This window comes from Lygodium microphyllum, chromosome 2 (assembly GCF_053477565.2).
Source record: "Lygodium microphyllum isolate KBCC chromosome 2, Lygodium_microphyllum_v1.1.10, whole genome shotgun sequence".
Taxonomy (NCBI): domain Eukaryota; kingdom Viridiplantae; phylum Streptophyta; class Polypodiopsida; order Schizaeales; family Lygodiaceae; genus Lygodium; species Lygodium microphyllum.
In genome coordinates this window covers 181,542,474-181,553,774 of record NC_141136.1, presented here as the reverse complement: position 1 = coordinate 181,553,774, position 11,301 = coordinate 181,542,474, and the positions used below count along the sequence as shown (strand labels likewise).

The 11,301-nt window shown below is 40.5% G+C and overlaps 1 protein-coding gene across 1 annotated transcript; it reads right to left on the bottom strand.

The window, feature by feature from the left end:
* Positions 1-852: 852 nt before the first annotated feature.
* LOC148040675 (protein ASPARTIC PROTEASE IN GUARD CELL 2-like) lies at positions 853-2,238 on the bottom strand. The gene has a single exon (XM_087664617.1). It carries the CDS (start codon positions 2,236-2,238, stop codon positions 853-855), a length of 1,386 nt encoding a protein of 461 aa, XP_087520743.1.
* Between the last annotated feature and the right edge of the window lie 9,063 nt (positions 2,239-11,301).

Genomic DNA, 11,301 nt, shown 5'->3' with positions numbered 1-11,301 from the left:
ACTACAAAATGCATCCACAAATATTAGTCCATAGCCAAGAAGAATAGTACAATATAGAGATAAGGAACATTATGATTTGCACCTTCTTCTCGATCACTTGTTGGCAATAGAAATAGTTGTGCACCTTATTGTGGCAAACTACATAGTTACACATCTAGATGAACATCACAACCTTGAAAGATTAGAACATGCACGATGAATATTGATAGAGTTCATGGACAACTATGAGTTTGAGAAACTATATACGTGAGAAAGCATGCATACATCAAGGGTAGTAGAACAAGCATACACACATACAACTATAGTGATTGACTATGACCTAATGTGTCCTCGTACAAGCCAAATCCAACATACTTAAATAATAAAACTGCCTCCAAATTAGTGTCACTATGATATAACCAAAAGGTATTATTGCTATTCATTAATATGCATGAGTTAATCATGTCACGATTGATCGTTTTCTCCTTAGCCCATCAAGTATCCTTTTTCAAGAGCCTTTAACCAATGCATGCCATATAATATCAGCTTTCATAATTATGCAACGAGAGTTTTCTTGCCTTTCACGCAAAAACACACATGAAGCAACAAAACCCAACGATTAATCTATTCACGTAGTTGTCTCGGCTTGTGAGTGAAGTAGGCCCACCGATTCCAGTTCATATATTCTTGCCTCCTATAACAACTCCGAGAAGAGTACTAAAATAGTTAAGTTACTTGTCAAGCAGGATGTTAAGGGACAAAGCCTCCTTCCATATCCTAACACACGTAAGGAACAAAGCCTCCTTTCATATACTAAGTCCTAGAATACTAATATTGACAGGGTTCTTGTCAACAAGTATCTCAAGTCGCCATTTAGCATCTGTCGTACAGCCAACCAAACTGATTGTTGTAGACATCAAAGATCATCTGGGAAGACGTCTGGGTGGTTGCACCGATGAGGAAGCCCCATGTCAGTCCGGTTGGAACAGGCAGGTAAGGCCAGCACATTCGGCGATGGCCACTGTCGGAGGTGTAAATGAGGACCTTACCATTGTCCGAGACAGTGAAAAAAGTACCTTCCCGGAGCCGAAAAGCCAGCTGTGGGAGATTTGGGAGATCGTTGGGGTAGTCGTAGCAGGTATCAAAGTCGCCATAGCCATAGCCAGGTGAACCGAGTAGGGGTTGGAGTGCATTTCGCCAAGCGTCACGGAAAGGGATGTAAGCGGCACCAGTGACATAGGAGAGGATAGTCCCGGAGTCGATGAAGGTGCCGCCGTTGCCAGTATCAGGGTCGTAGTCGAGGGAACCCTCTGGGAAGTCGACGTAGTTCCCGTCGACAAGGATGTCCACGACATCGATGTACCAGAGGTCCGTCGTGCCCGCGATGAAAGGGGTAGTAGGGTAGTAGACGTCGGAAGGCAATGATCCGGAGCCGAAGTGAAGAAAGCCCGAGTTAGGCGCGGAGCCGCGAGCTGCAAGACAGTAGGAGAAGTCGCTGCCGTAGTCGGAGCTGATGGTGGAGAACTGCTCTATGAAGGAGAGTCCCCTGCCGGTGGAGAGCAGGCCAATCGTCCCCGAGGACCGCACGATGACGCCGGAACCTAGAGTGTTATTATGGCCGCATCCGAAGCTGATGCCCGGAATAGTGACGTAGGTCGACATGCCGCTATCTCGGTCCCAGAGGGTTATGGCATCTACCACGGCAGCACCCTGGGAGGTGCTATCCTCCTGGTATTCGAGGTAGTAGTAGCAATTGCGCTCGTCCGCCCCCGTACCGAAGTCGCTATTCTGGAGACGTTGGCAATAGTCGTCTGCGACGTTGAGGAAGCGGAAGGTCGAGGAATCAGTCCTTCGGAAGACTGGCAAGGCCTGCGGGTAGCACGCAACGCATGGCCTGCATTGGATCCACGAGAGCTCACTCCCTGTGTCCAAGTACATGATCTGAGCCTGCGCCGGCGTGCCTACCCCCAACGCCACGTAGTACTCCGCGCTGTGCCCGTGGTGGTACAGGAACGTCGTGACAGGCCCCCAAGGGGTCACCGTCAGCTCGCTCAAATTATTCTGCCCACCAGCTCTTTGACGATGCCTCGGCCCGAACATCCGCCTCATCCGCTCTCGTGATATGCATGCCTCGTCGCACTCGTTAGCCCGCGGCCTCATCAGTGCCAAGCTGTGCTCGTCGTAGATGTTTGAAACTCCTAGCCTCACCAAGCTGCCCTCCGCCCAGATATCATCCCGCTGTAGGTGCAATATGCTCATGGCCATGCAAAACGACGCTAACAGTATTACTCTAGCTACGACCATACCACTAAGCCATTTCTCGACACCCATTGTACTTACAAATTCCTGAGTATTCGCTCGCCTATTGGGCAATTTGCCAACGCATGAAGCATTGAGCTAGATCAATATACATTATATAGTCGTCGATCGGTTCGGTGTATACGCCCCCACATTTGAACCGGCCGATTGTGGATTGTGGATTGTGGAGTTTGGAGTATACAATAATGTCAAGCATATGATGTAGTGAATCGGCCGACTTTGGTCTTCGGAGTTACCGTACGAACTGTTGTCCCGCTGGCTTGAAACGTAACTGAACAACCACCTATCAAACAAATGTTCAACCTTAAAGACTCTAAAAGAGAGTGTAAACCAGTGTTCACAAAAAACATTTTTCGTAGCGGATACAAAAACCTCTAACTCAAATTTTTACAAGGATTTTTGAATTAATTTACATGTATTTGTCATTTTTATAACTAAATTTGTAGATTCCAGATATTCGTTCGGTAAGTAAAGAAGTGTCTTTGTAAAGCCTATAGCATTTCCAATATTGCATGATGCAAGCTACCAATTTCCATCTTATTTTCCCATTTTACTTTTATTCTAGTGCATGCACTAAACAATGATGGCAAGTTTGTCACTTAAGCATCACTAGATCTTAAGCAACATGTTAAGTGATGATGTCATGCAAGGGATGGCGAATATCATATAAGCAATGCATTTAGACAAAAAGTCACACAAGCAATGCTTCAGCTTTTTTCCTTGTCCCCTATCTTCCTCTAAAACCCCCACACTCTTTTGTTTGCCATAGATCTTTGCTCCTAGCTACTTGCTTTCGCTCTTACACACTCTCTATCCCTCATTTTCTCACAGAACATAGATACACACCACACACACATTCTCTCTCTCTCTCTCTCTCTCTCTCTCTCTCTCTCTCTCTCTCTCTCTCTCTCTCTCTCTGATTCTCTCTTTCTCTCACGTTGTTTCTCTATCTCACAAGCTTCCTCAATTCACTTGCTCTTGCACACATACACACACACACACACACTCTCTCTCTCTCTCATACACATACTTTTTTTTGTGAATACACACACGCTCTCTCTCTTACTCTCTACCTTGGATCACTCTAGAGTTCATGTGTGCATACACACACACTCTCCCTATCAATCTTGCTCATTCAAATTCATCCATAGACACCCCTTGAGTGATATATTTGATAGCTGTGCCATACATGTTGTCAAAGTGTTTGTAGTCAAACGTCTACCACAGGGTAAGAGACAGTAGGGTGGAAAAGAAGAGGTTTAAAGAAAGAGAAGATAGAGAAGAATACTCATAGAGGTGAAGCCTGTCAATTTATTTCTGCATCCTGAGAAGATAAATCTCTTCTAGACTAAAAACATGCATAAAATAGTAGCTTCCTCTCTGCTGCTCAGATCGCCAATCTGATGCTTCCGTTGGCTCCGAAAGGGGTGTAAAATATTAAGACAGTTGGTCAAAATTCTCCCAAATCACTCCTTCTTCTTCTTCCAGTTCGGAATGTTCTTTGCTGCTTGTAAACTACGAACATGCATCACGTGATCTCGTCAAACTTTCTTTTTGCATAAAATCCCCCCAAAATGGCTAAAAGCCACTTTCTTTTTTTTTACATGTTATGCTATTCTAGAAGTTGTCTATAGCTTTTTGGTTATTTACAAGAAATAATATTTAAAATATCAAAAATAGGCTAAAGTTGTCCAAAAATCTAGTATTTTTTAACCATCCACACTAGACACTGACACTAATGACTAACATAGCATTGACTCTCTATATTAATAAGAAATCCGAATGATGATGCACTCTATAAATTTTCACACTGTGTGCTCGTAGCGACACAACATCCACCCCCTCTTAACCTACATATCCTCTTGCATATACCAAAGTCTTATGGATTTGCAGTGTCAGAAGAAGTATCCTCTGCCATGTTAATGTCTTCATCTTCTACCTCTTCTTCTTCCATATTCTCATGTTCATGCTCAGTATCCAACTCCTTCAAATCATATGCTGAAGACTCCCTACGTTTAAAGAGCTTGATACATTTTCCAGCCACTAGAATCCTTAGAGCTGCCTCATCCATCTCATTTAATGCATAGGTAGCATTGTCAAGAACAAACCTTACCACACATGGACTAAACCATTGTTTCACCATCTTCGAACTCGCACTATGTTGATTTTCCAAGGTGATGTCATAAACTAGCACCCATTCTCCTTACTGTATAGCTCATGGTCGAGGTCTGTGTCACTTGTCAAACCTCTTCTTCTTCTTGATCCTTGCACTCTTTAACTTTTTCATGGCTATCTCCTAGTCTTTAGGCCTTCTTTCTAAGTGTCTAATGCATAAGAACAACAACTCTTCTCTATTCAAACCCTCTTCCCATAGTAGAACTCTCCAAGTAGCAATAGTCTCCTCAATAGGCATGATTGGATGTTGTCCATACATTAATTCAGCAGGCATATACCCTGTAACTACACTATGAGTGGTCCTATGAGCCCACTGAGAAAAGGGTAATATTCTTGGCCACTCTTTCGTCCTATCCTTGCATAACTTTGCTAATGCCTTAATGATAGTCTGATAACCCCTTTCACTTTAGCCATTTGCTTCAAGATTATAGGTTGAAGTAAAAGCCAACCTGATTCCCAATCATGAAAAGAAGTCACAAGCCCCATCCATATCCAATTCTCCTTTATCAACAACCACTTTACCAACACAAGCATACCTGCAAAAGACTTCTTCCAATAAGAACTTGCAAACTGCTTGAGTAGTCATTGTACTAAGAGCTGGGCCTTCTACTTGATTTGTCAAGACTTCTCATGCGAGCACAAGATATCTCATATTCTATAAACCTGTAGGCATGGTAACCAAATCAACTATCCATTTTTAATGCATAGACAATGGATAGGTTGGTTGCAACCCATCTCTAAGCTTTACCCTAGATTACATCTGATACACACTACATGATTCCACATAATGCTCCACATCTTTATAGATGTTCTACCACCAATCCTATTCTAATGGGAATAGGTCCTCACAATAAACATCAATGGTAGTATTCTCAAAGATACAAGTCCAATCGGCATTGGTTGGGTAGTGGCTCAGGATGATTCTAATGGGAATAGGTCCTCACAATAAACGTCAATCGACATTGGTTGGGCAGTGAGGACCTATTCCCATTAGAATCATCTTGAGCCACTGCCCAACCAATGTCGATTGGGCTTATATCCATTGTGGGAATAATAGGATGCTCATTCTCATAATTTACTCTCTTTAGGTTGCGGCTAAAATCAATAAGTTCTTTAACTTCTGAACTGCCTTCGTATATTGTTTACTCCATCAAAGCTTTTTCCCTTTTCTAAAGAGTTGATATAAACTTTTAGCCACATGAGCAAAATGTGGAATCCATATCAAGTAAAAGACACATACATCCAAAAATCTTCTTACCTTGGATACATTCGAACATGTCTCCCAAATCCTGCTTATGGCATCAATCTTTACTGGTGAGGTATTTCATCCATATGGTCCACACATGTGCCCAACAACTAATACTTTCTCCACTTCAAAAACTGACTTTTCTCCTGACAGAGTCAAATGCACTTATTCAAGACCGCTCAAAATTGTGTCACAATCAACAATATGATCAACCACAAACCTTTTACATCCATGCTCATTCAACTCTTCATTCTTCTCATAGATATCACATCCTTTGATTGGCACATCATCAAGAAAGGGTAATGTCAATTGAGGAATACACTTCCTCAAAAATTTATGCATAGCATTCATCATATGCGCCACTGAATTGGTTGCTCCCTGTGGAAACGTACACATCCTAACCAATCCAAGTGGTGTCTTCATGGTAGTGATATCCTGACTTTCCAACGCAAGCTAGAAAGGATCATATCCTAAATATAAATCACCCATAGAGTAAATTTCCTTGCCTGCAAATGCTTCTACAAATTCATCCACTATAAGGCCTGATCCAACATTCCTTATGGTGACTTTATTAAGTGGTTGTAAATCCTATATAAACCTCAGAGCACCATTCTTCTTTGGAACAACAAACCACCGATTCGAATATGGACCTAAAGAAGGCTCCAAAATCCGCATTCTGGTGTTCTTGTTTAAAAGCTTAAGCAGCTTAGGCAAGTATGCGCGATGCACTAGAATAGGCTTTAAATTCCATGGCACACGAGGTACTGTAAAGCTCACCATAGGTGTAACTTTTGTCAGATCAACACATCCAATTTCATTTGGCTGAAACGCAAAGGCTTTCCCATGCCTTGCCAACATCTATAAGAAACAATATCTTTTTGTAGGCAAAAGGAAGCTTGTATCATAAATTTTCAGCTTTTATAAAGTTTCAGTTGTAAATTTAAGTCCTACTCCACGTGGATCCTGCAAACTAGACTGTTGAGATACTTTTTCAGCCAACCCATCACTTTCAGGTGGCAAAGGCAAAGCCACAGGCTTAACCTTCTTTGCAATTGTTTTGTATTTTGTATCCACCCTTACTTTTGTCCTATTTTGCAGCCCTTAACATTCATGCTTAGCAAACTCTTGAATGACTTCATACATCTATAAAGTCTCAACATAAATATCCTCTTTTTTGCCCTATTTTCAGTATTAATTGCTACATAATTTTCAACCACTGTATCAACATCAACCATCCCTCAAAACAACCCTTAAATGCCTTCATTTGCAGCCATCAAACCATATGTCTTTAACTCTTTTTTAGCCCATCCTACATATTTCTTTTCAGCCTTGCACATGGTTGAAATATTCTTAAAACTACCAAGACTACATGCTATCCATTCCTGCAATCCAAACACAACAACAGTTTTCCCCTTTCTTAGAAGCATAATTATCTTCCTAGAGACTTTGCCATAGCCTCCACTTAGAGTAGTATTGTCTAAGAACCCTTAAACTCTCTTGCATTAGGTGGCATGGGATTATCCCGCAGCCTATCCTGATTACAAGGATGATTTACACAAATAGTGAGAACTTGTACCGCTTTTGTATTGTCTTTACTCTGAACCCAAGTATATGAAGAGCCATCATCCAAGGCTTTTGTTTCTAGCTTTGATTCCAAAATATAGGGCTTCCCTAAAATCACTGGATAACTACATGAATCCTGCACAAAAAAATGATATTCATCCCTAACATCTCAAATAGTCAAAACGAGTACATTCAGACAAGCTGCATAAAGATCCCCTGATGAATTGTTTGCTACCCGCATAAGCCATCCTGAATCTACATCAATCAGTCAACCTCCATTCTCATACAAGCTACGTGCCATCCCATTGATTTCGGAACCATGATCTAAGAGATCTATCCAAGGTGTCTCTTTTTCTCCCACTTTAAAAATTGTCTTTGTTGTAACACGAGCCCAATGCGTTCGCAAATAATGACTGCTTGGAATAAAATGAGCATCTTCTTCTTCATGTACTTTTTGATCGACATGCCCATTATGCATAACCTTATCTCTATGCTTATTGCTTCTCATAAAACCAATTTCAGCCACAAGCTTGCTGTCTATGCTCCCATGTAACCCATTTTCAACAACACTATGCTCCAAATCAGCATTATATACATCATCATATTCTCTCTTGAATTTGTTCCTCTATATCTTTGTCAACCTGCATTAATGCTTGCAAAACTTCACCATCAAAATGTCTTTTTTGTTTCACCATATCAGTGATTGCATCATGAAATTTATGCTTCACAATTCCAAGAACTTTGCCAAGTGTGAATTCCACTCTATTGCCAAGTATGCTATCTTCTAGGACCTTTTTAAGGTTTGTGGCAGTCTCAAGATCCGATTCTAACTTGTAACCAACCTGCTTGCCCCTTTTCTTCCCTTCTTAATTCTTCCCTTGAGATACATCCTCCATAACATGCTCATGTATGGCTTTTTTAGCCTCTTTCTATTGCTCCATTTTACTTTGTATTATGCATTTAGATGGGCCTAAAGAGAAAGAACCAACACTATCCTCATCTCTTCTTCTCTTTTCTTCCATAAGAGCTTCTTGAGTATGAACCTAAGCCAAATAAGCATAGGCTAAAAATGAATCCCTTGATGCACTCCATCTTGTTCTCCCTCATATACTCTGACTTGCATCAGCCAATATAGACTTTGTTGTTTTATCTTTTTCCATGCAATCTAATGCTTGCATCCAAACATCAGATTTTGCTTTAATCATGCCTCCTTTATGAGCTTCATCAGTCCTTTTAATACTCAACCCACATGTGGTTGCATCTATGGCAACAAATGCTATCCTTGCAGCCATCTCTTCCAACCTCTTCCATATGCCACCATTTCCAAAATTTGGCTCTATTGAAAGACCGATTTCTATTGCATATATTTTGGCATCTTTACCAAAAATGTGCATAAAACAATAGCTTCATCTTTGTTGTTGAGACTACCAATCTGTTGCTTTTGTTAGTTCCGAAAGTGGGATAAAAGACTACAACACCTTATCAGAATTCTCCTAGATCACTCCTTCTTCCCAGTGGTTCAGAGTGTTGTTTGCTGTCTGTAAACTGCAATCGCACGTCACATGATTTCACCTTTGTAGAATTTACTTACAATGCTTCTTCGTGCCAAAGGATCAAGATTACTCCATTCCATGTCTTATATGGGCAAGTCTATCTCACACTAAACTTTTTCGATCCAACACTAAAGGCAAAAGCCTCCAAGAAAATGTTAAGGTGATGGATGAACAAGTTAAGGCCATAAGACAAAATCTTCAAATTGCTAAAGATCACCAAAGAGCCTACACTAATTTCGAAAGATAGGATCCAAACTTGAAAGAAGAAAATATGGTATTTATTTGTGTCTCCCAAAGCAGAGTTTACTACCATGGAAAAAATTCAAGAAATTAAGCCCAAGTTACTATGGACCTTATAAGGTTAGGGACCAAATGCATACAAGTTGCAACTTTTGAAACACTCAAAGGCCAATAATATCTTTCATATTAGTTTGTAAAAGGATTATGTAACCAACCTTAATCATGTAGTAGATGGTGAATAGATTATAATGTCAAGCCAAGTAGTTCTTGAAATCTAGCCTAGGAGAATACTTGAGATGAAGAAGAGAATCCTTAGAAGTAGAATTTTAAGGGAACACCTTGTCTAATGGAAGGAATATCCTCTTGAGGAGTTTGCCAATTGCAGTTATGAGGAAGATCTATGAAAAAATGCCCCCTATTTCTCTCAAGATGAGGGCATATTGATTTCTCTAAGATGGGAGACAAAATTTAATAACGTTAGGCCAAAGTAAAACAAAATTTCTTAAAGGTTCTCTTTTGGACATCATTTTTTTATTACCACCATCATTGTCAACATCAACATGTGGATATCACACCCACAATGTTATCTCTACCTCGTGCCCAAAAAGCATCTCTGATCAAGAAAAAGAAGAGAGTTGAGATCGCAAAAATCAATCAATCGATAAACTTAAACAAAGAAAGCCTAAAAAGATGATGAGAGATATCTATGTAGAAGGGCTTCATTAAAAACAAAGCAAGCTAGTAAGGCTTGAAGGCTACACATAATGTTTCATTACACTTGACAAAGAGAGAGAGAGAGAGAGAGAGAGAGAGAGAGAGAGAGAGAGAGAGAAAGAGACAAAGACTGAGAGAGAGGGAGAGGGAGAGATAGAAGGAAGGGAGGGGGAGACACACACACACACACACATAAAGAAGAGAAGAAGAGGAAGAGGGAATTCCAAGATCTCAAAGAATCAAGTTTATCATAGATCTCCTCACCTGAATCACTCTCTTCACTCCATTGGTATGCTCTAGAATTGAGTTTTGTGACCTCGAAACTATCAATAACAACCCCCTCTCATTCCCTATCACTATTCTTTTCATTATCACCTCACCCTTGTTGTATCTTCTACTCTCCATCCTAAACCCACCCAAGAATACATCAAAACCCTCTAATCTAATATCTAGAAGCATTATATTACCTTCTTTATCTCACTATTGAAGCTCATTCCTCACAAGATGAGACTTTCTTCTTGCTCAGGAAAACTCTTTACCTCCCTTAAATCTTATACTCATTTGTCAAAGCCTTAACTTGACAATGGACAAGACTTAGAAGATTGATAAAGGCCCAAATGAGAAGTGAGATGGGGGATATGAATTGGCATGCATAAGATGGCCCCAAAATGAAGGAACGTCAGAGCTCGACGAGAAGTAGCAAATACAAATGATGTTTCTATCATCATGCTAACTCAAGTCTAGATATCCTCCTTGGGTGAAAGCAAAGCAAGGTGATACCAAAATAGGTTTCCTAGAAGATGACTTAAAACAAGCTGATACTAGTTGTAGATAGGCTCATGGTTATAAGGTTAAGGAATAAAACTATGGCGCCTTGAAAATTTATGCTTTTTTTGAATGTGAATTAGTCCACGTGAAATATTTAGTAGCGGTCTAGTGATAACTCTAACCTCCTCTTGTGTGTGTGTCTTGCTTGCAATCTCTCTCTTTCTTCTACATGTCTAGTTGGAAAGCTAGTAGGAAGGATCTTTCTTCCTTTGTGATCAACAGTGCCTAGTAATCAATAGAAAGAGGGAGTTTAGCTTGAGCCTTGTTAGGATTGTACCAACTTAGCACAAGTAGATAAATTCAAGTAGCTCTATTGAAACAGATGCATTTGTTGATATTCATCAAGAGGTACTACTCACAATCCAATAGGGATATGGGAATCACCAAATGTTAGAGCATTCTTGATAAGACACTATGAAGTGCATCACCTTGCCATAGAGAAGATGAAGTGAAGGGGTGCTCTTTGCACATATCGGTTTGTTGATGCTCATATCAAGAGGCAATACTCACAACAGAGTAGAGCTTTGGGAATCAAAAATATCAAAGTATGCTTAGATAAGACAATACACTACAAGGATATGAACCTATAGTGATGGGCGTTAGTGATGATAAATAGCGGCGTTGCTATTTGCATCTCTATAAGCATCACAAATGCGACGCTATTAGCATCACAAATGCGACGCT

Coding starts and splice junctions, on each gene's coding strand:
- LOC148040675 (XM_087664617.1), bottom strand. CDS start 2,238: ATGAGCATATTGCACCTACAGCGGGATGATATCTGGGCGGAGGGCAGC.